The sequence below is a fragment of the Euprymna scolopes genome, chromosome 27 (assembly GCF_053919585.1).
Source record: "Euprymna scolopes isolate OS-2025 chromosome 27, ASM5391958v1, whole genome shotgun sequence".
Taxonomy (NCBI): domain Eukaryota; kingdom Metazoa; phylum Mollusca; class Cephalopoda; order Sepiida; family Sepiolidae; genus Euprymna; species Euprymna scolopes.
Genome location: NC_136508.1, coordinates 83,436,332 through 83,462,770, shown reverse-complemented (window position 1 = coordinate 83,462,770; position 26,439 = coordinate 83,436,332). Strand labels below are relative to the sequence as shown.

The 26,439-nt window shown below is 31.8% G+C and overlaps 1 protein-coding gene and 1 pseudogene across 3 annotated transcripts in view; one reads left to right on the top strand and one right to left on the bottom strand.

Moving 5' to 3' along the window:
- Window positions 1-12,109: 12,109 nt before the first annotated feature.
- The window catches only part of LOC145248950 (folate receptor beta-like), a 38,941-nt gene continuing 24,611 nt past the window's right edge, over window positions 12,110-26,439 (bottom strand). For 2 of the 3 annotated variants that reach the window (XM_080110751.1, XM_080110752.1), the window contains exons 2-5: window positions 21,822-21,985; window positions 18,340-18,522; window positions 13,865-14,003; window positions 12,110-12,437 (exon numbers count right to left, since the gene is read on the bottom strand). In XM_080110751.1, the coding sequence (XP_079966877.1) occupies window positions 12,160-12,437; window positions 13,865-14,003; window positions 18,340-18,522; window positions 21,822-21,977 (756 nt within the window). In that variant the 5' untranslated portion in view covers window positions 21,978-21,985 and the 3' untranslated portion in view covers window positions 12,110-12,159. Of the gene's footprint in view, window positions 12,438-13,864; window positions 14,004-18,339; window positions 18,523-21,821; window positions 21,986-24,826; window positions 24,907-26,439 lie in introns of those variants that run through there. The other variant, XM_080110750.1, reaches the window with a different exon arrangement.
- Window positions 21,241-21,377, top strand: LOC145249125 (U2 spliceosomal RNA; annotated as a pseudogene).

Sequence of the window (26,439 nt, the reverse complement as noted above, 5' to 3'; positions counted from 1 at the left end):
TTCATATCAAAACCTAAAGAATTTTACAAGCAAGGCATTTATAAGCTGGTTCACAGATGGAATCAAGTTGTAGGGAGTAAAGGTTGTTATTGTTATAAATAAAAATATTTCTAACAGTATTTCATTTTTAAGATGTAATTTTAAAGTGCAAAAACTTTTGCACTAACCATATTAATGTTCCACAACCTGCTTTTAAAAAATTGCATTTATTTTTTTTTGTTTGTTTGTTTGTTTACATTTTAAACAATTTGTGGAAAAAAGTAAGTTTTTAATGAAAAATAATGTTATTTTAAAATTAGTTAATTTAAATACCTTATTTTAAAAGCGCAAATACAAATATTAAAAGTTCTTTGTAAAAATTATTGTTTTCAAAGTCAAAGTTCAATCCCAATTCGTCATTATTCCTGACATGGAATTCTCTGAATAAAACATTTTTTTTTTTACCCCCTCCACTGATTAATTGTTGCTCATAGGGTGGGTAGCTTTTTGCTGTTGTGTGTGTGTGTGTGTGCGCGTGTGTGTATATATATTAATTTTCAATACCTACAGACACTGTTTCATGCTTACACAATCATCAGTGTATCAATTACTGCTGGTCACATGACTTAAACTTAGTCAACCTCAACTTTGCATTCTCTCTCTTTCTCTATAACACACATACACACAGAGGAAAAGCTGCTTTTTAAAAAGATAATTTATTATTGGACACAATTTTTGAAGAGGTATTTTAATACTTTAAGCACCTTTTCATTTTCTTTCTTTCATCCATTTTGAAAAGCTGATTTAGATTTTCTTCATCCTCTCTTTATGATTGTACTTGTCTTGTAACCACATTCAACTAGTTTAGAGTTGAGTCATCTTCAAAAGCAGTCCTCCCACTCAAATCAATGGCCAAGCCTTCAACATACTTTGGCAATTTCCAGTTCAAGCAACAAATACTAGGGTCATTATAGGTCAATGTGCGTATTCATTATTTTAATCCAACTTGTTTGCTGCCTTTGTGCGTCCTCCAAGCTAATGGTTAAGACTGGGGGCCACCAGCTTGCAGACAAATTCATCTTCTGAACATCAAAGAATATGTCTAAATCAGCAAAGTCTCGATTTTAGAAGATGTGATGCTGGTTGTGTAGCATCTTGTGCAGATGATGCAGTTTGCGATTAGGCCGTACATGTCAACAACTCGAGTATGTGAAGATCTTTGCGTAGGGACCAGATCTTTCAACTATGCAGCAGTATTTTGAGAATCAACGCTTGGTATATCTTTAACTTTGAGTTTTATCTTTTGTCAAGACTACAATGTATTTTGATTCTCTCCCTAAATTTTTTCTTCAATTCCTATCACAACTATTTGCAGGAAAATTACGAAGTGTTATGCTGTTGTAGATGTTTCTGTGTGGGGATGAATTGAAAAGTCATACTGGGAGATCAATTCGTTGTCCGCATTGCGTGAGGAACGAAAGGAAATGATTTCAGACAATGTTTGATAGACAACAGCATTAACTGATCATTTCAAGAAACAGATTTTTGTCACACTACTCTAAAATCATCGCAGATTGAGGGAATTACCCCGTCCTACACACACACACAAATTTGGCAATCTCTCATGTGAAACATGAATCATAATCCCCAAAGAATATTTCGATACATCAGCCATCTCATTTAACGCCTTAATTTCTGTTCTACTTTCAACGTCATTCACACCAAATGCAAGACAATACTTTGACACTGAGAATATATTCTTAACCTCCTCTCTAGGAGAGCTTGAGCACAAAATCAGGCATGGTTTTGACAAGCCAGAACATTAGGATAAGCACATGCTGGCCTACAAAAATGTCTGAGCAGCTCTGATAGTGTATTGCTAACTACCTTAGGCACCTGTAACTCCCTTCTAGAGAAGATAAAGCCTTGGAAGGTGGGCCTTCTACGACTGAACATAACTAATATGTCAGTCCAACACCAATGTCAGATTTGTATTTGTGAAATTATGTAAATCAGTAAAAAGACTCCATTTTTTAAAATTCTCATCTATTGACAGTTTGTGGCTACTTTACAATAAGTTTCAAACGGCACATGTCTTAATTATCAGAGGCAAGATTCAAATCATATATATAACAAAGCCACCATTTGCTTTTTCTGCAGACTGGGTGCAAAAATGAATTTCTAATCTAAACTGTCTGCCAAGCCTGAGCTCCTGTCACCACAAGTACTGTTGCAGAATGTGCTCTGAAGATACTGCATTTGTATCCTCCTTAAAACATACATGACAGAGCAAAAATCACCTCCTTCCCTTCACTTTAGAAGTTCCTAGACGCCAGATTTTTTACTGCAATAACTTTTCCTCTAAATGCTTGTCTTTGGAAATCCGTTTTATCAAGTGTAAAAACATGCAGAAGCGTAACTCCAATGTGAACAAAAATCATGCTGCTCAACTCTACCCAAGTTGCCTCCTATAAATCTGGTCATATCATAGTAACTTATGCATCAGTGAAAATATGCCTTATTTAGGTGAATGAAAGTTAGATTGTGTGTATTTAGGCATCATCTTTTCATTTAAACAAACATTGTTAAAAATAATAGAAACCTGCTTTATAATACCTTTTTTGTATTTACCTGATTTTCTTGTGTTAAAAATAAAATAATATAATTTTCCATATGTATCACGAACGTTTTCGATTCTTCATGGAATCATTATCAGGTGCAAAAGCAAAAAGTTCAAATAGAGTACAGCTTTCAACTTTTATCTTTGTGAGTTTTCCATGTTTGTTAAGACAATGGAAGAAAATAATTGCTTAATTTAAATGACATTACCTGTACATATACCTTCAGTTTCAATATTTTATGCTTTAATTCAAATCTCACACAAGACACTTTTTTAATAACATTCCAGTTATTTCCTAGACAATATCGATCTTCATCATAAACATGGAGGTTCAATTAGTTTTTAAGGATTCTACAGAACAAGCAAAGGAAAAGGGGTCGACATCGGTTGACTTTTAGAATTACAATAACTTAAATATAAATCAAATAATCGTAGACCAATAAATTTCATTTAAGAGAATTTAGAACGATAGGGACACATCTTCATTTGTTTATTAAAACGTTTTGCAAATAAAAAAGACTTACATTAAAAAATAAACGTTTAATATTCTTTAAGATAAATCTTTCCTTATATATATATATATATATTTTTTAATCCTTTGAGATGAGTAATTTGTGTAATTATTGATTTGCATACTGGGATACAGTTACGAGACTTGGCATTCCTATCCTGTTGTGATTAATCACCAGAAGAAGGCCAGAGGAGGAGTTGCCCAAAATGTGAAACAACAATCACCATGAAGATGAGGATAACAGTCCACAAATAAATAAATCTTTCCTTGTATTAAAAATCAACTTTCTGGCGCAAAACTAAACAGCCATTTTCTCATCTGTTTTGTTTACAGATGCAACATGTGTCGAAACTCAACCGGTTTTGACCGAAAGGAGTTCATTTTGTTTTGTTTATTTTGTGGGTGTCTTTAAAACCTAATTGATCCAATCCGAGTAATATTTACAAAAAAAAAAAAATATAGATGAAAAAGTAATAGAAGTTCTTAATTTCTAATCTTGGCTATAAAATTGAAGAAAAATTGAAAAGCCCACATGGACAGACACTTCAGCTAGTTTATATATCAATGTCATTAAAAAATTTCTTAGCCTAACCCTGAAAGAATTGGAAACTAGACAGGTTTTTCCTATTTTTAAATATAGTCTCCTTTAGAAACAATGAAGTTGTCCAATGATGCAATCACAGAAGGTGCTATCCACAGCATGAATGATATGATTTTTAAGATGACAATCACTCAAGTCGGATTAAGGCTGAAGAAACAGGAAGAAATCCACCAGAATCTGGTAAGTAAAAAAAAATGGAAAAGCAAAGCCGCAGTTGGTTGTTTTCACGACTCAAACCTGAGCAGTTTTCAATATAAGAGTAAAATCACATTTGCCTTCAACAATATGACTTTAAAAAAATTATATGCCCCCCCCCCCCAACAAAGCATATTTCACTAGTACATATGGAGCTAGATTTGTAGTGAGAGGGGAGGTATCTGAGTAGGTAGTAGTTTGTTTACATTACATTTAAATTTATCTCCTACAAGGTACAAGCACTATACAAAATCTTCCACTGCTGGTATTAATAAATATTTGTTATTAATCTGCCAGTAGAACTAAAATCTATAGATAACCCTGCAAGTGTGTTTTTACGGTAATCGAGAAAACAGGTAAAAATAACGTAATTGATAGGTACAGGCAAAATGAATGCCGCTGCTCAAAATGTATAAACATTTTGACCCTACCCCCCTTTAAAAATTCGCCAAAAATCAGGAAAGTAACCAATTTTAATGAAATTTTCAGTATTTATCAAATAATGATCACGGAATATAATGAACTAATTATTTTTAGTGAAATAATAGTGAAAATGTACTATTTTGTTTAAACAAAAAATACCTTTACTAAAGTTATGGTTTTCCGTAGTAAATAAAAAAACGCAAGAATTTATTTTTGCTTTTTTTATATAAATAAAGCATCGTAATTTGTAACAATAAAATAAAAATAATTTTTACAGGAACATTACAAAAAAAGACCCTGAAGTCCGTATTAATTAATTCGATATAACTCGAAGAAAAGTTTATTTCTCAAACTACCAATATTATCATTGAATTAAGCATTATTTAATATTTTCACAAAAAAAAATTATAATCGCAAAAAATATTTCTACTTTTTTTTTTTTCAACTTACATTTTTAACGTAATCTTTGCATGTAAGATTCTAATATTTACATTGCACGCAAGAACGTATAATTATCAACGTAAAATAATGTTCATATAATCTTGGAAAATAAAGTAAAAAAAATTAAATTGAAACACAAATATAATTTAATTTTAAAAAAATGGCAAAAATTATACGAACGTTCCATGTCGGTAAGTACGGATGTACAGAGTTGAAAAGAAAACCAGTCTGTTTTGCCCACCCTCCTCCTCTTTTCAACTAACCGCCTGTTTGTGTTCATCAACTTTAAATTTCATGGAAACATTATGATAAATTTTAACGCAAGTCTGTATTTTTTCAGTGTGTAATTTTTTCAATGATTATAAATTGTTTTCTTAACCAATCGTAATTCTGTATTAATATTAATAAATAATGGTGCTAATTTTTTTTTTTTTTCAAATAATAAATTGTCAGTAGTATAATTAATGAATTTAATTAACTTTTATGCATTTTTAAATGAAGGAAGGAGGGTTTTGCGACTAAAAAAAAAAGAAAAAAAAAAGTCGCTCAGTATGCTGAAATAATGTTAAATAAAGACAAATGATGTCTAATTTGTCCTTTCATACATATTTGAATTTTGCCGCCAGAGGTTTTATGGATACAATAAACAATGCTCGTTCCTACCAGTGATACATTTTTGGAGAATTATTACTTTTTTTAGCAAAAGTTAAGCACATTATATTTTTTGTGCCAGAAAAATGTAAACGCGATTTTTGTCATGATGTCATGATGAATTTTTACGTGAAATCTAGGGTTTTTCAGATTTGAGACAAAATTATTCCATGTATTTTTTTTATTTCATACTTTTTCTTTGAGAAGTTAACTTTAAACTATAATCTTTCAAATATAATAAAAATGTACTCAAAAATTTAAAAAATTATTAACCATGCCCTCCCCCCTTACCAAAGCAGCCATTAATTGCCCGTACCTATAATTAAATATTTAGTGATTTATAAAGAATGGGAAAAAATATTGGAATCGTCCCATCATTAATATATATATATATATATACATATATATATACGCAAGTGATAAAAATAATTTAATCATAGAAATATTGATACCAAAATTTATTCCTAAACAAATAAAATAAAATAAAAAACGCAATATAATTTTCTCATAAAAAGATCCCCTAGATTCCAAACCGGTGTTACAGTTTGGAAATAAGTACTAAAGATTAAGTCATGGAAAATGGTTGAATGAAAGTTCCTAGTCAAATTTAAGTACAGGAACTGTATTCTGGGATTTCACAGATACAAACAACCGATATAAAAATGTTGACACCAATTATAATGTGGGTGAACAGAACAAAAGCACTTATTGCAACAGAGTGCATGCAAATATGAGTTTTTATAATTTATGTAATATACAGAGAAAGAGAGAGCAAGATGGAAAGAAAATAAATATCTTCCATTAAAATATTCTAACATAAAAGAAAAGAATAACAAAGAAATCATTTGGGATTTTTATTAATAAATGACGTTACAAAAACAAAAATAACATTTTATCCAGATACACCGGTTGTCAATCACATCTCTGCTCTTATTTGTGAGTACATGTCCAAACATTGGACGATTATCATTTTTACATATTCTAACAATGCAATATCTACAAAACTTACAGAATCTATTTCCTTTTATTCATTTTCATTCACATCCATTTGTTTCAATAATTTGTTCAATTCCTTTTCAGTTCTTAAAAATGTCTAAATTAAAATAAAACACTGCGAGGTACACATTTAAAACAAATTTTTATTGAATTTTATTTCTATTTTAAACTTTGCCCGATTGTAAAATACAATAAAATATAATATTTTAATTTGTCCAGATTTCGTATATTATTATAGTGTCATGATTTCCAAAATAAAACAAAAAGTATTTGGGTGCCATCAGCTAAAATCGAAAGTGAAAGCAAAACTAGCATTCAAAGCTGGTGACGTTACCACTGTACCAACATGCATATGAACTGATTAAAAATAAAATGTATAACGACTTTTGTCAATTTTGACCCCATGTTTGACCCCTTAAAAACTATTTTAACCAGCTAGATACCCATAAAAGAACGGTTCATAAAAAAATCCAATCATTTGAGGCCCTAGTGCCGCTCTGCGACTTTTAGTTTTGGAAGAGATAGAGTTTGGAAGTATGGAGACAGATAGTCAAACAGACTTTTATATATTAGATTTAAGTGATTAAAAATTCAAAGTCTAAAACGTGCGAATCTTCTCTTTCCTTTAATTAGCCAAAAACGTGTTTGATTGTAGTATAGAGTCTGTTGGGGTACATCATGCTGTGTGTTTCTATTCCAAATATAAACAAAAATGAAATTACTTCCACATACACACACGTTATACACGCACAGATAGTATTGATCAGAAAACATCAGTACCATCGGTTTCAAATCCAAACAAAGAGGACAAATATCCAGTCGTTTATGTCAGACTCTTCAGAAAATGGTGTCTCGTATACTGTATACAGAAAGAATATAGAGTCCAACATAAGCAACCGGTTATTAATCTTTATTTGAATTTGAAACCAATGGTACTAAGGTTTTTCTGATCTTCTGAAAAAAACAACAACATTACTCTTATTTTTTAAATTTGCTTAATTGAGCACTTTGCTGGATTTCTTTTTCTCTCTCTCTCACTCACACTCTCACTCACACTCACACACACACACACACACACACACACACAATATAGAAAGTGGGCTGAAAGCTCAGTAGTAACTTAACTATTTATATCATAGACAATAAATACTAGCTTCCACTTTTTTTGCACCGGAAAGCCGAATGCATTTGAGCATTCTAAACTGGCTTAAACTTTCTCTTTTATAAAATGTTGAGAAAACTTTTCAGACATCTTTTGAAAGAAATTTTGATTCTTGTCCAGAATTCACCCTACATTATAAAATAAAAATAAATCTATTGAGTGACTAAAAATTGAAAGACAAAATGAAAATATCATGTTCCAAGAATTATGTACATTCATGAAGTAGTTTTATTTATATACAGAAAATCATTTTGAAGTGATTAATAGGAATTCATAGGCATTACAACATAAATCTCAAAATTCTTAATTAGTTATCTCCCTTTTTTTAGATTGTTTTCAAAATGGCAGACAAGACAGCTGCTCTTTACTCATAAAATTTGATTTTATTTAAAAATAAAACTACTCGATCAATTTACATGATTTTTGTGATATTGTCTTTCCGTCACAAATATGTACCACATACAGATTTTTCTTTATTTTTGTTGTTTAATATAGGATAAATTCTGGACAAGAATCTTTTTTTTATTCAATTCAAAAGCTGAAGAATCGGTACATTTATCCATAATAAAAATAATGTAAAATCCCGAGAACAAAAAAAAAAAAAAAATGAAGAAATTGTTCCCAATTGAACAGAAAAGCTTTCAACTTAGAATCATAAAAAAATATTTCATAATAACAAGACAATATAAAAATATGATTTTTTTTGTTTAAAAAAAGAAAAAAAACAAAAAATAAATAAAAAATTAAACTATCCATTTTTACTTGCACCCCTTCCCCCAAGAGCAAAGTTAGATAGAAGATGGGTTTTAAATGTGGAGAAAATCCAGCTAAAAAAAAAAAAAAAAAAAAAAAAAAAAAAAAAAAAAAAAAGGCACTCTGAATTGAGACAAAAAATTAAATTGCCCAGTCTTGAAGGATTTCTCCTTCACTGACCAAAGACAGAAAAAGATGAAGTATAGTATCAAAACAGATATTACACTTTACTCCACGCTAAAATACCAAGTCAAATAGAAATATAAAAAAATATCTAGTGCAGATTTTCAATTCTTGCGTCTACTTTTTGATTTTCTCAAAATTACTTAAATTTATCTTTTCTAACCTCAAACTATAGACATACCAATACAAATTATATTTACCTGAGCAACAAAGTATACACATAAATAACTGCATTTACCCAACATTTTCAGGGATACAGTGACGCCATTTAAGTTTTTAATACGTGTATACATTTTATAAACTTATACAGAAAAAGAAATAAAATGTTAATTGTAAGGGAAGCAACTCTTTATATTCTTTAATTAAATGATTGATTTTGTTGATTTTGATTTTACAGTAAAATTTGAAAAATTTTTCTATATTTTCTGTTGGGACTATATATTTATGTTTTCTGGTGGGACTATATATTTAAAAAAAAAAAAATAATAAACTGCAGCAAAATGCCAATACAGACCATGTTTTTTAGATATGATTTTGAAGTTAAATTCAATTTTTAGGATATAATTAAATTGTAAAGTGAAAGCACAAAATAGTTACAAAATGGCATCCTCTCTCCATGTTAATAGATTTCTAAATAATGTTATTTCAGCATAGTCTGTATTCTGCATAAGTACAGAGAATTAAAAAAAAAAAAAAAAGAAGTGCTTTGGAAGATAAATATTTAACCTTTTAAAATATCTTGACTTCCATTAAATGGATGGCAACCTGAATATTTTGACATCTGTCAAGCGTAAAAAGTCAAAGACAGAACCCCTGTGATGATTAAAAGTAGGACAAAATGTTCAACTTCTGTAAGAGTTGTTGCACAATCAATTGTCCAAGCAAAATATCAGGTTGATATTTTTTTGTCAAAATAGACAATGAAGTTTTTTTTATTTATTATTTTTTTTTTTTTTGCAATTAGGCAAGATCAATATCTTTCTTGAAGTCATAAAGCCATATTCTAAGTTTTTAGAAGTACTTTTCGCAGACTTTTGAGAATATTACTTAAGAGGCTAACGTTGAAAATGTCCATTTTATTATCTGCTTAAATATCAATGATTTCTTTGGAATGTCACAATCTCTTTAATTTATCCAGCTCTTCAATTAATGTCTAAAAGTTTAGTGGTTATTAGATTTCTTTTGAAACAAATCAATTTAGAAGGAAGAAATTTCAATTAAAATATTTTTTGCCGCTTATTCAGTGCTACCCCAATATTAAAAAATTATAATTGCACAAAAACTTTATCACATATGTACATGTTAGGTTAACAAAAAAGCTGTGCACCAAAATTTATGCAAATTCATCCAGTAATTTGAATTTTGTAAAATAAAATTTGATTGTAAGATTTCTAGCCGATATTATGATGACAGTGTGTTTGGATTATATCCCTTGATCATTCACCTTAATATTAGCAGAAAATGGCAAACGAAACACTTTGCTGTTAACATGTTTTTTTTTTAAATTAAAAAAATAAAGAAAAATTCTTCATCAATTTGCATAATTTTTGATGTAGTGTCTTTTTTAATCCTAACACACAAGTACATAATAAAATTATTGTGCCCTATTGTTTTGTTCTCTATTAAAAACTGCTTGTAAAAATATTACAAGCAGTTTTTAATAGAGAATCTGTTTTTAAGTAAATCTGAGTTTTTATCATGCCTCCCCCTTCCTATGTTAAGAATAACTTTCTAAAATCTTGCAAGTTTGAATTATTTAGAGTTATCTTCAGATTGTTTTCAAGATGGAAATATGAGATCGTCTCTTGTAGTTTATTCTTAAATTTTCATTTTCTTTTTTTAAAAATAAAAAATATCTGATTGATTTACATTTTTGGTATATGATATTTTCTTTCCTTTCGTACGTACATATATCATACAGATTTTTTCTTGTTTTTTTTTAATATAGGAAGAATTCTGGACAAGCACGAAAATCTAGCAATAATTACCTTCTCAATCAAAATTTGGAACTGAACCCTTTATTTAATCCATGAAAGTAGATTATTCTTATTCTGTCAGCTAGTCTTAAGTAATTTATTGTTAGTATCGCCTGTGGACAAGCTTGAACCTTCAGAAGACTGCCAGTCACAACTGATTGTAATTTAACAACTTTGTTGTGCTACGCAACCATTAAGATTCCAGATTATTTGGATTATTCGAACTACTGTTCTCATCTGGAGCATTATTTTCACAGCATTTCGGTTAATATAATTTCAAACCTCTGACCTTCAGGTGCATCTTTTTGAATTTGGGAGAACGTATACAGAATTTCAAAATTCCATACAAGTTTCAAAGTTCAAAAATGAAAATAGCAACCTTTTTAGTCAGATTTATCAGACCTGGTGACAGTTGTTTCTATCATTAAATAAAAATAAAATTTGAAGTAGCTGTTCCTGATCAAATTTGTTTACCAAATATTATGACAGACAGCTAATGTTTAAACAATGATATAATTATAAGCAAAATGAAAACAAACTTACATAACGTGTATTATTTTGATTATTCAAACTACTGTTCTCATCTTGCGAGTTATTTTCACAGTATTTTGGTTAATATAACCTCTAACCTTCTTCAAGTGGATTCTTGTCCAACTTAGGAATCTGCACAGAATATCAAATGGAAGTCTTTATTTAATCCACTAGGATAGCATGCTCTCATTCCATCGGTCATGACTGGGTAGAAATCTTAATTCACAATTGTATTTCAAGTCACCCGCACTGAGGATTGAACCTTCAACCTCCAGAATAGTGTAACTTACAACTGAATTTTACCAAGTACTTTTATCCACTATGCCACAGGTCTTTGTGGATAAATCAAGAGTTTAATTTTAAACATTGTACAAATTCTAAACTTTGACAGAAAAATTCTGGAGTTCAACAAGATACACTTGAAGGTCAGAGACTACATGAGTCAAAATGTTATGAAAATAACACGCAAGATGAGAACAGTAGTCAGAATAATTAAAATTATTAATCCTCATCTCAAAAATTCAGAAACAAAGGTTTCAGAATTTAACAAGACACGAAGAAGGTCAGAGGTTACATTATCTGAAATATTGTGAGAATAACATTAAAGATGAGAATAGTTAATTTATCACGGACTATTATCCTCATCTTTCTTAGTTGTTGTTTCACAACGTTTCAGCCAACTAACCGTGATGGGATAGGAATTCCGAATCTCCTAACTGCATTCTTAGCAATTACTGCCATACATAGTTGTCGTCTCACGTTTTTGGTTAAATAAGCATCTGGCCGGCTTTGGGTAGGATTGAAACCGCTATCTTCTAACAATTCTCACCTGGATAATAGTCCGCAATAAACAAATTAATAAATACTCATTTCAATAATGAATTCCAATTGAATGATATATATGTGAATAGTTGTTCGAATTATCCAATTTATCGATCTTCATATTTAAAATTCCGAAACCTAATTATTAAGAGTTGAACCTTTCTGACAATATCTATTTCCCATCATCAAAAAGGGATTAGAAACATTTACTTACATGAGAAAAAAAATGCTTTAGTTGTAAAAATTACAATAATAAAAACATAAATAAAAGTAATTCTTTATCTGAATTAAAGATGCCTAAAATATTTTTCCAAATTATTTTATACTAATATAAACAGCCTGAAATGCAATTATAAATTTAAGAGATCTAAATTTGATATCTGAGCTGCCAGAAACTATTTTCATAGCTCTCTGTAAAGTCACAACATCATTTGGGTTTTCTTCGTCTTCGTTAAACCAAACTTTAAAGCAAGGTTCTTCCTTGGGTACCACTTTCCAGGAATGATCCCAAACTTTTTCACAAAACTCTGTGGATGACTTGAATATCTCTTTAAATTTCTTGCATGAAGAATTCTTTGGGCATGTGTTAGTACCTGTCGGATAAAATACAAACATTTAAAAACGAAAGCAATGGTAAATGCACGTAGTATTCAACTTTTAATTTTTGTGTTGTAATAAAGATAGTTTGAACGTGCTCTCGTGGTATGGTCCCTGGCATTAGTAGAGGCCATCTTGAATGACAATAGCATCTATGAGTGTCAAGAACTACATCAACCTTTAATGCAAATGTCTATGAATGTTATTGTTTTAGCAAAGGAAATTAATGAAGAGATATATACAGAACATGCATGCATATAAAATATAAATTAATTAAACATTGAGAGAATGGAAGGTTCAGCAGATAGCACTTTCTACCTAAAACAAACAGAATTTTGTAAATGTAACAAATTGAGAAAGACAATTTTATAACAAAACATTTTTATACACAAAATAAAAGTTACTTTCAGTCATTTATCCAAATACAGGGTGACCCCCCCCCAAAAAAAACAAAAGATAAATGGAGGGAATCTAGAACATATGCTGTAGAATGGAGAAAAAAAAGGCCAAAGACCCTAGTGTTTTGATGTGATGTTTTGAATATAATAAACTAGTTATGACCAAAGTTTCATTTCATTCGGACAAAACACTAAGAAACGAGGCCTAATTATAGTTGGGGCCCGTTTTTTGGGGTCACCCTGTATTTGTTTGGTAAAGAAAGTTGAGTAAATAGACATACTTCAAAATGTTCATAGTGTGAATAATATGCGTGTGTAAGCAATATGTGTATGTGAGTATTTGGCAGCATGGCATTGTGTGTTTGCATTGTTTTAACTTGTTCTTGTTAATGCATGTATAACTAACAATTTGTTTCTGTTTGCCTGACTGTTGCTAGTGTGTAGAAATGTGCATGCAAGATGGAGAAAGCTTGTATGCGAATCATTGAGTCCTTTCCGCCTACTCTGACCAAAGACCAGAGAGATTGTTGAGCAAACGTTCAGGAGTCATGTTCCACTACCCAATCGATACAAAAGTATTATTTTATTTTGTTTGTTTGTTTTGTTTACTTGCCTCCCCACGAGGACAGAGTAAGACATGAGGTCGGTTTTTAATGTGGGGGGAAACCAGCTCCCCAAAAGGGGCACTCTGGTCAGTAACAGAAATAAAAAGTGTATCAAGCATTATTGGGAACTGAAAATTTGTTTAACTACCATCACGGAGAATCACAGCAAAATCTCTAGTCTGCAAGTTGTACATCTTCATTCGTGGAAGAGGTACCGACTTGCTATCTCAGTAGAGCTTACACAAACCTGCCGTGCATAGGTTGCTACGGTCAGAAATGGCCAAAGGAGAAAGTTAGCCAAACCTAACTAGGATAAATGCTGTACAACAGCAATGTTTTTATTGTGTCATTTTGAAATGAAAAAATCTTTTAAAAAAATTTTCTTGGATAATAACACGAAAAAAAAAAAAATTCAAATACCTGTTGACCAATCAAAACCTCTCGTCCAATTCTCAATACAAGTGCTATCGTCCTGACAACTGTTCCACCAGTTATTACATTCATCTGAGCAGAGAGGAAGATTAAAATATCTTTCGTTTCGTATTTTCATTTGATTATCCTGTCAAAAGAAAAATATATAATCAGGTTTTGTTTACATAAGTGCTTTCTATTAGATTTCTGAACTTTTTTAGATGGAGATTGGTTATTCGTATTATTTGGATTCTTCGGACTACTGTTCTCATCTTGAGCGTTATTTTCCCAATGTTTCAGTCAATGTAGTTTCGTTCCTCTTACCTCCCTTCAACCTTTTTCAGGTGTATCTTGTCAAACTCAAGAATTTGGACGTAATTTTGAACAAAACCCTTTATTTACTTCACGGGGGTAGCATGCTCTTGTTCCATCAGCCATGACTGGATAGAGGTCTTAAGTAATTTGCAATTGAATTTTTCGGTCGCTCATACTGAGAATTGATCTTTCAACTTTCAGGAGAAGGACACTTTTAAAATTGATTTTTCTAGATACTCTAATAAGTGCACCATGTGTCCAAATTCCAGAGTTCAACAAGATACACCTAAAGGTCAGAGGTTACATTGACCAAAACGTTGTGAAAATGACACTCAAGATGACAAGAGTAGTCCGATGAATCCAAAAAATATACATAAATGCTTTTGTCTTATTTTAACTAATGTTGAATCTTCTGCAGGACAAATTCTTATTTAACATTAGATTTTCCTTGTTCAGACATTTTCTGATATTACACACGCTCACTGTCTACTTGTCATGGTTCAGTAGTTTCTAAATTCCACTCTGTACAGTTTTGTCCAATCAGAGTTTCCTTGATTGGTCAACCTTCCTGGAATGTAAGACATTCATGCTTTTGCAACAGTTTATCCAAGAAGATGAACATGCCATGTTGGTATGGTCATTTGGAATGGTTATCCTCCTAGATAAACAATTGCAGAAGCATGAATATCCTAAATCGCAGGAAGACTGGCCAACCAAGGAAACCTTCGAAATAAGTGACTGGACAAATCATTACAGAGTGAAATTTGGAGACTGACGACGCGCTGAACCATAAGAATTGAAGAGTGAGTTTGTGTAGCGTTATATTGATTTCAATCTTCCTATGTAGACATAAAAGTGGTACAAAACTGTTCTGAGGTAAATATCATTCTAGTTCAATATAATTAAAAAACACAAAAAAGTCCTACCAACAAGTGAAGAATTAGGACTTTAAACAATATTCAATTCTAGTTGGACATTTTATAAAACGAAATTCAATTTAACTGAAAAAAACTGTTTCTTATGCAAATAATTACAGAATTAAAAAAAAAAAAATGTATTTTCATAGTCGAAATATATAAAAGCTCTGTATTTGAATGGGTTTTAAAGAAGTTGCATAAAAAGTATACATTTATAAGTTCATAATATTAACCTGGAAAAAAATCCCAAACATTTTTCCCTAACAATTTTTTTCAAGATACACACTGTATGTTCCTTTTCTTTTGCTTCCATCTCTTTCAATATCATTATGCTGAAGTCTCTGTTCTACTACTTTATCATCATTTTAGTCCTTGTCCAGAATACCCCCAATATTAAAAAACAAAAGGAAAAATCTGTATGATGCAAATACCCATGATGGAAAGAAAATATCATACACCAAAAATCATATAAACTGATCAAGTAGTTTTATTTTTATAAAAAATCATTTTTAAAGCGAATTTGAGTTAAGAATGGTTTTCTAAAATCTCGCAAATTATTTAGAATTATCTCCCTTCTTCCTGTTTTCAAGATGATGTTTCAAGATAGTCTCTTGTAGTTAACCATAAAATTTGATTTTCTTATTTAGTAAAACTACTTGATCAATTTTACATGATTTTTGGTGTACGATATTTTCTGTCAGTCATGGATCATACAGATTTTATTTTATCTTTGTTTTTTAACATAAAGAGGGAATTCTAGAAAGCACATCCATTTTTTCTCCCTCTTTCTCTCCTATGTAGTTTCATTCCTCTTACCTCCCTCCATCTCCCCCTCTCTTTTCATATACCTCTTATCTTCTACACCATCATTTCCCTCTTTCTCTCCTATGTAGTTTCGTTCCTCTTACCTCCCCCCATCTCCCCCTCTCTTTTCATATACCTCTTATCTTCTACACCATCATTTCCCTCTTTCTCTCCTATGTAGTTTCGTTCCTCTTACCTCCCCCCATCTCCCCCTCTCTTTTCATATACCTCTTATCTTCTACACCATCATTTCCCTCTTTCTCTCCTATGTAGTTTCGTTCCTCTTACCTCCCCCCATCTCCCCCTCTCTTTTCATATACCTCTTATCTTCTACACCATCATTTCCCTCTTTCTCTCCTATGTAGTTTCGTTCCTCTTACCTCCCTCCATCTCCCCCTCTCTTTTCATATACCTCTTATCTTCTACACCATCATTTCCCTCTTTCTCTCCTATGTAGTTTCGTTCCTCTTACCTCCCCCCATCTCCCCCTCTCTTTTCATATACCTCTTATCTTCTACACCATCATTTCCCTCTTTCTCTCCTATGTAGTTTCGTTCCTCTTACCTCCCTCCATCTCCCCCTCTCTTTTCATATACCTCTTATCTTCTACACCATCATTTCCCTCTTTCTCTCCTATGTAGTTTCGTTCCTCTTACCTCCCCCCATCTCCCCCTCTCTTTTCATATACCTCTTATCTTCTACACCATCATTTCCCTCTTTCTCTCCTATGTAGTTTCGTTCCTCTTACCTCCCTCCATCTCCCCCTCTCTTTTCATATACCTCTTATCTTCTACACCATCATTTCCCTCTTTCTCTCCTATGTAGTTTCGTTCCTCTTACCTCCCCCCATCTCCCCCTCTCTTTTCATATACCTCTTATCTTCTACACCATCATTTCCCTCTTTCTCTCCTATGTAGTTTCGTTCCTCTTACCTCCCTCCATCTCCCCCTCTCTTTTCATATACCTCTTATCTTCTACACCATCATTTCCCTCTTTCTCTCCTATGTAGTTTCGTTCCTCTTACCTCCCTCCATCTCCCCCTCTCTTTTCATATACCTCTTATCTTCTACACCATCATTTCCCTCTTTCTCTCCTATGTAGTTTCGTTCCTCTTACCTCCCTCCATCTCCCCCTCTCTTTTCATATACCTCTTATCTTCTACACCATCATTTCCCTCTTTCTCTCCTATGTAGTTTCGTTCCTCTTACCTCCCTCCATCTCCCCCTCTCTTTTCATATACCTCTTATCTTCTACACCATCATTTCCCTCTTTCTCTCCTATGTAGTTTCGTTCCTCTTACCTCCCTCCATCTCCCCCTCTCTTTTCATATACCTCTTATCTTCTACACCATCATTTCCCTCTTTCTCTCCTATGTAGTTTCGTTCCTCTTACCTCCCTCCATCTCCCCCTCTCTTTTCATATACCTCTTATCTTCTACACCATCATTTCCCTCTTTCTCTCCTATGTAGTTTCGTTCCCCTTACCTCCCTCCATCTCCCCCTCTCTTTTCATATACCTCTTATCTTCTACACCATCATTTCCCTCTTTCTCTCCTATGTAGTTTCGTTCCTCTTACCTCCCTCCATCTCCCCCTCTCTTTTCATATACCTCTTATCTTCTACACCATCATTTCCCTCTTTCTCTCCTATGTAGTTTCGTTCCTCTTACCTCCCTCCATCTCCCCCTCTCTTTTCATATACCTCTTATCTTCTACACCATCATTTCCCTCTTTCTCTCCTATGTAGTTTCGTTCCTCTTACCTCCCTCCATCTCCCCCTCTCTTTTCATATACCTCTTATCTTCTACACCATCATTTCCCTCTTTCTCTCCTATGTAGTTTCGTTCCTCTTACCTCCCTCCATCTCCCCCTCTCTTTTCATATACCTCTTATCTTCTACACCATCATTTCCCTCTTTCTCTCCTATGTAGTTTCGTTCCTCTTACCTCCCCCCATCTCCCCCTCTCTTTTCATATACCTCTTATCTTCTACACCACCATTTCCCACTTTCTACAACCGTTTCCTCTCTCTCTTTTTAATTCTTTTCACCTTTCTGCAACTTCCTAGTAACATTTGTTTATTTCTCCCCTTTCCATCATCCTGTTGCTTGCAATTTGTTTTCATCATAACCTGCGTGAGGTTATACTAAATCATATGCAAAAATGAAATAATTTTTATCTATTTTACTTATCGCCTTCACTTCTCTCTTCATCCCTTACTTTCCTGCAAGGTGAAGATGTAGTTACTGTTTCCGGTTTACAGACAAATATAGATATAAATATACGAACACGCTTTCGGGATTCTTATCAGATGGGATTCTTAGCTTTTGTCTAATGCAGAAAGTAGCAAACAGAGTTTTATATGAATTATATAAATGATACAACAAGACAACTTTGAATGCTTGTCACCAAGAAAAAGTCAAATTTTTCATTTGATTGAATAAAATTTACCTGAACAATCCAAGGTCCCCCATTTGGGGTACATTCATAAAAGCAAAGGTCTTGGATGAAATAAGATTGACATTGTGGTGAGAGACGAGCACAATGATGCCAACTAAAATTGTACCAGTCTTCGGTGTGCATCTTTCTTGTAGAGTTTTCACGGCAACATGAACGTTTCTTCCAGGGAGCACACTAATCAAATAAAAAAAAGCAAAAATACACAAGCATTACCTAAGTTTTATGTTTCTGAATTTTTTAGATGAGGATTGATAATTTAGTTCATTCAGACTACTGTTCTCAACTTGAGTGTTATTTTTACGTTTCAGTTGAGGTAACCTCTGACCTTCTTCAGGTATATCTTGAACTCAAGAATCCGCATGAAATTTTGGATGGAATTTTTCCATGAAGGTAGTCTGCTTTCATTCTCTCAGCCATGATTGAATAGAAGTCTTAAATAATTCACAATTGCATTCTTAGTATTACTTGCATTGAGGATAAAATACACCTGAAGAAAGTTGGAGTCTACATCGGCCAAAATGTTGTGAAAATTACATTCAAGATTTGAACAGTAGTCTAAATAATCCAAATAATGCACATTATGTAAACTTGTTTTCATTTTGCTTATAATCTTATATTATTACTTATTTCACATTAGTTGTCTATCATAATATTAGGTAAACAAATTTGATTTGAAACAGCTACTTAAAACGTTATTTCTATATTATTTTTAGGTCTGGTGTCAGCCGCTTTCTTTGACTAAAAAAACTACCATCTTTTATTTTGAACTTGGAAATATGGAATTTGGAAATTTTGTACATGTTCCCCCAAATTCAATAAAAATTCCCAAGTTCAAAAAGAAGAAGGTCAGAGGTTACATCAACCGAAACATTGCAAAAATACTCAAAATGAGAATAGTAGTTTTAATCCTTCAAACAATTCAAGTTATCTAAAAAATTTTAAAAACTTACATAATGTATGTTTAAAATAAAAAGGTGTTTATATGATTCTAAAAGAAAAAATGTAAAATAATAAATTACTGTATTGTGGACTCATTTGGCTATCTTGGTAATATCATCTGTGTTTTGAATAAAGTTTGTAAACACATTAAGGGGTTACTTACACTGAGAGATTATATTACATAAAACAAAATAACAAGAAGCCGAAACCTAGAAAAAGAAATGCAATCTGGTTTACCCTACCCCTGCACTGTCAGCCATGCAACATAAATATCAGATGATTTTTCTTAAAACTAATAGATTCAAAATTCATTACACTGTACTAATTATTTAATAGAAAAACTCTCTAGATTAGTTACTCATGCACCAAGACTATAGGCAACATATACACACACACACACATAAGTAATCTTATCTGTCTGAGGAATAGTCTCTACCAAACTGTCAATTCAGAGTTGAAACTTAATACATTTATATTTATCCAGTATTTTTAGACATGTGAAACAAATTCGAGTTGGTCTTTAGCAAAAAATTAGCTGCTAAGGAAACAAAATTAAAAAATTGGAAAATGGCAGGCATAAGTGAACTTAATTTGTTTCTTCCATGCATACACAAAGATACATTTGCACAATTAACTGTGTTAAAGTTTAAAGGCTTCTTGTTATTTTGTTTTATGTAATTTTAAAGTTTTGATACTCATGTGTCCTTAGGTCATATGGTAGCAAATACCACTAGAGAGCTAAATGTTTTGATTTCGATACTAGCTGATGGCACGCAAATCCTATTTATTTAACTTTTGAAATCACTATTATATATTGGGTACAATATAATTAATAGAGAATTGGTTAATAATAAATATGAAATTTGTTCAGCATTTTAACGTAAACATATTTATGACAGGGCAATGCCGGGCAGCCTGCTAGTAAACATGCTAGATAATAAGCAAAGAAAAAAAAACGAACACATACAAATGTAATTGCAGAATAAAAATGATTGCACATTTAAGAGTAATTGCTACCAAAGTAACATTATATATAAGGCAAGACATCCATTTTGCAAAATCTGAATTTAAAAACAGCTCTGTTGAAATATTATTTGTCAATGATGAAAAGTGTACACCTATCGTGTCCTGATTAGTCATATGTAAATTGAATCTGCACATTTTTAAATCTAAAGTAAACAACTATTATATTAGAGTTAAAACGAATTATCTTTGCTGTATTTTTATTTTTTTTAGGTAACTCAATTTTTTAAATAAATTGTAACAAAGGACATTATTAGTCGCATGCAAGCAACTCTATAAGTCGGTCCGTCTGTCCGTAATACTTTTGTGCTTGCCCTTTTTGGTTAAGATAAAAGGTCTGTTGTTAGTAGATGTTGTTCTTAGCTTTTTAAGCTTTTCTTGGCCTTTTTGCCAAGACTTCTTTTTTTTTTCTTCCCCCACCCTCGAAACAAATTAAGTATTGTACCATTTTTATTATTATCTTTTGTTTTTACAGGTCAATAAAAAATGTTTTAAAAATTGGGAGTTAAGAAGGACGGCCCCCAGTATGAAAGGGTGATTGCGGTATTATGGTGAAAGAAAATACTAGCTCGGAGAAACTTTTGATTTTGTTTAGTTCTGGAGTGACAAGGATGACCAACGACCCCCACAATCCCCCCTTTTGAGTTGGCCATGTGCCTAAGTTTTTTTGTTCAGTGTTGATTTTCAATGTATTGTTAACATGAATAAAGGATTTAATATCTCAGTGTAGTATCTGTTCCGGGGGATACTGCAAGCAAGGACCATATGTGGGGGAAACCCCACATATAAAACCTTGGTCAATGTAGGGGCAACCCTTCATACCAATTGTCACTATCCAGCTCCCCTACTCCCCGGTCCCCATTTCCCCTTCACTCCTCACATTAAAAATCGGCCTTGTGCCTAATTTGCTCAGTGGGGGAGCAAATAAATACCCTTTTCTTGGCCTTTTGGCCAAGATCAAAGTGTAGTATCTGTTCTTACTACATGCTGTACTTATGTTTGTAACTTTGTGATATAAAGTGGGGATCACTTTTCTGTACTAATTTAATGTAAAATGATCACCTACTTTACAACCAGTCAGTCTCAAAGCCATTCAAGTCATTCTCCAGATCATTCAAGTTGTTTTTGAAGGATTCCAGTTATTTTTTAAACATTCAAGTCATTCTTAAGGTCATTCAATTCATCCTTAAGTTCATTAAAGTCATTCTAAGTCATTTACTTTTTATTTATTTAAGTCATTTCAGCCCATTTTTCAGTCATTTTAGTTTATCTTTAAGAATTTCATGTTAATCCCACATTCACGCATTCATTCATTACACGAGAGCACGCGACTAATGGCTATCGGCCTTGTTATATAGTTAATAACACAGTACAGAAAAAACAACTAAAGAATTGCTAGTCAGAAGCAAAGTTGGTTTTGTCAGCTTAAATGCTACTTGAGTTTGACTTTGAAAATCTGACAAGATAACTTTATATGAGAGATTATTGTCACTGTAAAATGGCGTAATTACCTGCTTGAAAAGAGTGCCCTCTGGTCCGGGTTTCAATTTATGATGTTTGCCGTCCAAACAAGTATTTACATAATCATCAAGAGTGTTTCGCTCATGACCTTCCAATGATGGCAGCAATGGAAGTAAAATGAAAAACAATCCAAAAGGTGACATCATGATGACTTCTAAAAAGAAAATAAAAACATGAAATTGTAAACTCGTTCTTGATAAGAACAAAAAGAAAGCTACCCGACATTGCTCAGAGAATATGGACAATATAATGGGAAAGTAAAATAAAATGCAATATTTTTCTTTTAGAATTTCAATATTTATTCAGGATAAGAACCATGCTATTGTCAGAACAAAACTGTAGCAATTTAAAAACAAAATTTAAATTGTGCAAATGCTAATTTTTCAATGAATATACTATTTCTGTTATTACAAAGATAATTCAATGAAAAATTTAAAAAAAAAAAAATGAATTTTTTTTTTTTTTTTTTAAAGAAAATAGAATGAATAATTATTAAACAATTTTTACGAAACTAAGAAAATTAAAGTTTAACTCAGGAAATGTTTCATAAATAATTTTTTTTTTGAATAAACTGATAACAAAAATAAAAATTTGATTTCTTATTGATTTTTTTTATTCAAATCAAAATAAATATTTACGATAACAAATACTTTCTTCAATTATATTGGCTGCTGCGATTGCACTGACTTAGTTTTTCACCACCTTTCAGCATTTTACGTAAACTGTCCAGTAAATTCCAACCATAGCACTCCTTATGCTGCATAAAAACCAAAACTTTTCTCAATCTCCCTCTCCAGTCAAGAAAGGGCAGAACAGGTACTACACTTTGATCCTAGCCCCAAATTTTGATTTCAAAGGAAAATCACCAACCCCCAATGCTGTTTGCCATGGTTTTCTATTCATCTTCATGCCGTTTTCTAGTTTATGGTGATTGCAGAGGGCACAACCACTGGCACACAAGTATAAAAAATAAAATAGAACAAACTCACAAGAGAAAACATATCTCCATACATTGTGAATAAATTGTTCGGAGCGAGTCTAATAAGAGATCCCCAAACGTTGTCTGTTGATATTTGTCTGTTGATATTTGTCGAAACATCTGTCCGTTGATCAGTTCATCTCGTCTAAAGCTTTGCCTGATTTGACTTCAATCTCTCTCAGGGGACCTCTGAGCCGACAACGGTTATCAACTATCCAAAATTGAAAACTATCCAGACTCCTAAATTTATTCTCAAAATCGGAAACTTTTGTCTCAGTCAGCACATCTGAGTAATAGAAACTGACTACTTCTGTGCTTGCCCTATCAGCCACTCCTAGCTGACGATTCAGAAACTAATCACCGGCCATGAGGTATCCTAAGAGTTCAAAAAGATCTTGGCATGCCACAGATTTTTTTCTTATACCAATTCCTATACTTTTACTCTGCCAATGGAATCATACTCATCCAGTGTTGGGAAACTTGGCTCTGGCTGGAGGGTGGGGCTAGTATCCATAGTATCACATTTATTTATATTAAAGATCGCTTTGGTTAAATAACATCTGTCTTGAGCATAACACTAAACTCTCGGACATCCTTGAATAAAGTGTTCACCCCTACTCCATCCCCAAATCTATTTCTCAGCTCTTTCTATATCTTTTTTATCACTGCCTACTCTGATGCTTCCAAGCCTACCAACCATTCAAACTCTGCCATTCTGATTACAGCATAGAACTAGTTTTAGTATTAAAGCACCAATTTGGGATCTTTGGGGAGTATGGAGTCACTCCTTAGTGGCCATTACTCTCAGGTCCACTCTTGACTCTAGAGTGGTAGTACACATCAGTATCTCATCCTAGGGTTAAATTTATAAATTACAGCAGATTTATTTACAAAATATACACCCATAAAACAAACGGTAAAGATTAGACAGTGATATTCAGTTCTGAGTGCTGCTTTGTAGATGGAAAGATAATGTTAAATGCAGAAAATGTCCCTTGTGCTTATTTTCGTCTCAAATTACGTGAAGCTATGGTAAAACTCCGGAACTATTTATAATATAAAGTTTTTAACAAAAAATAGTATTAAGTATTTGTATAAAAAAAAAAAAAAGAAAAAAAAAAGGTACTTCTGCAGTTTACAAACCATGCTAAAATTATAACATTATTTAGAAAGCCATTCTTCAGAGAGGAAGGGCTTTGTTAACTAATCTGTACTTTCACCAACAAAGTAATGAACAAAAGATATAAAAATTCAATTAAAAAAGTTGGTGTTTCTTATTTGAATTATAATGGGAAACCTTTTTGCATAGACACCATCTTTGTTTTTTAATATCTAATGTTCATTATAACCAACCAAATTAATTAACAAGTCTAAGTAAGATTTATCAAATATTTGAAAATATTAAGCACTTGAAGCATAAAAACTTGAAAAGAAACATAACTTAATGGCATCTCAAATTTCTCACTATACGAATGCTTCTACTGTAATAAAATTGATCTCAGTATTCGTACATGCATACTAGTACATTTTGCTATAACTATCAGATATTAAAAAACAGTTTCGTCAACAAAACTGCAAGAAATTGGTGATCTTCAGCAACAACACAAGATCTGGGCATTGAAAAAAATAAACATTCCCTGTATCACTCTGAAGATGACTGACGGAGCCAAATATTTGGACTAAAATTGATTTAAGAAAAAACATCCTGCAACATGTTATCTGGTTTCTTAACAGATATTCAAATATCTCATACCTATGCTTCTACTGTAGTAAAATTGATGTTGGTATAAAAACTTAACCGGTTTGGTTGTTTTGTTTTAACAGCATATTAACCCTTTTCAGATTATTTAAGACCGAATCCGATCATTTTAGTAAAGGTTTTTATGCCTTCAAATATTTATTCATGGGGTTTGATTTGGTTGTTTTGTACAGAAAATTTGTTTTTGTCTTAGCAGAATAGGATTGAGTTTTGCAAAGAAAAAAAAAAGAAAAGAAAAAAGGAAAAAAAAAAACAACCCGATATCAATGTTTGGTGCATTGTAGGCCAGAAAGTTGGTATCTTCATGTTGTAGTACCAGTTAACACAACTGGATTTGGATTCCACATTAAATAAAGTTTATCAAAAAGCAAAACAACCAAAGCAAAATACGTTATCAATCTTAAAATTTACTGCATTTTAATTATACTTTTATGTTGTTAGGATTTGGGTCAATGTGCATTATACCTTGACGTCACATAAAACCTGGGAGACATTTACTTTATAGGCGTAATGAAATTTATGCCAATTTTTATTAATTGAAATTTACGTTCGATTCTAGGATGTAAGGAGGAAGTTACAGCCATAATCTTTAAAATGACAACTATTTTATTTATTTAGCTTGCACTAAATGAAATATTAACTGTACTTTTTTAAAATAATTTATTAGAAATAAAAATGTCATTTAAAGAATGTCCCTTTTTAATACCTTCGTCTTTCTGATTCTAAGAAGCTAAAAATTTCTCTCCAGTGTTTCTTCAAATGCAACCCTGAGAAACTATGCATCAGCACGCGTACCAAGATGGCCACCAACAATAACATAAGAAGTGATATTGTGTAACATCCGGAAAGCTACTTATTTGCGGAAAATTTAAATGCGATATTCGTTTTCAGCATACCCGAAAACCTTATTAGGTAGTCATTTTACATACAAATGCATCACAATGAAATTCTTTATCAAATTGCCTAAATATTATTATTGTTGTTATTATTATTCAGATATCCTCAGTAAAAAAAAAAACAAAAAAAAAACGGTTTTGTTTTACAGATTCGAAAAAAATGGTCTTGACAATGAGTTAAAAAAAAAAAAAAAATTACACAAAATACTATTAGCAACCCACCCAATAAATGTCCTTGTGACATTTATTGGTTGGGTTTCTAACAATATTTTGTATATTTTTAAGTCATTGTCGAGATTTCAAAGACAGGAGATATCACGTGGCTATTTTTTCTTGTGCTTGTGTAACGCTCGACACTAATTTTTGAAAAACATTTTACATTAAATAAATACACTAAAAACTTATCCAACTAGGTAGAAGAGTAACTTATCTTGCCTTTGGTAATATTTATTTGGGTGCTTATGCACTAGGTGTATCAGAATTTGGGGGGAATTTTTGACACCCCTAACACAAAACTGCAAATAAAATTAAAAAAAACTCGTAATTTATCTTTTTGAAGTGGGTTGTTTATTTTCTTTATGGAATATACTTTCAAAATAAACCATTAAAGTTGTTTAAAAAATAATAGAAATATTATTTTTAGTTTTTAAAAAATAGTGTTTACAAAGTGCCGGCGCTCGTTCATGCAGCCATGTTTTTTACGTAATGAAATCAATTGAATTTTATGAGTTAATTTTTTTTTTAATTTTTAAACTTTAAAAATCTATCAAAATTTTTCTATTGGTTCAATTTTTACGATATTTTCAGGGTCAATGTGAAATTTTATGCTCTCTCCAATAAACCGAATATAATAAACTTTTTTTTTTTTAATTCACCAGCCCATTTTGAAATGTCTATTAAAATTTAAATAATTAATTTACTCAAAGTTTTATATATCACAAATTGAAGATAAAAGATCAATAAATAAAATATTC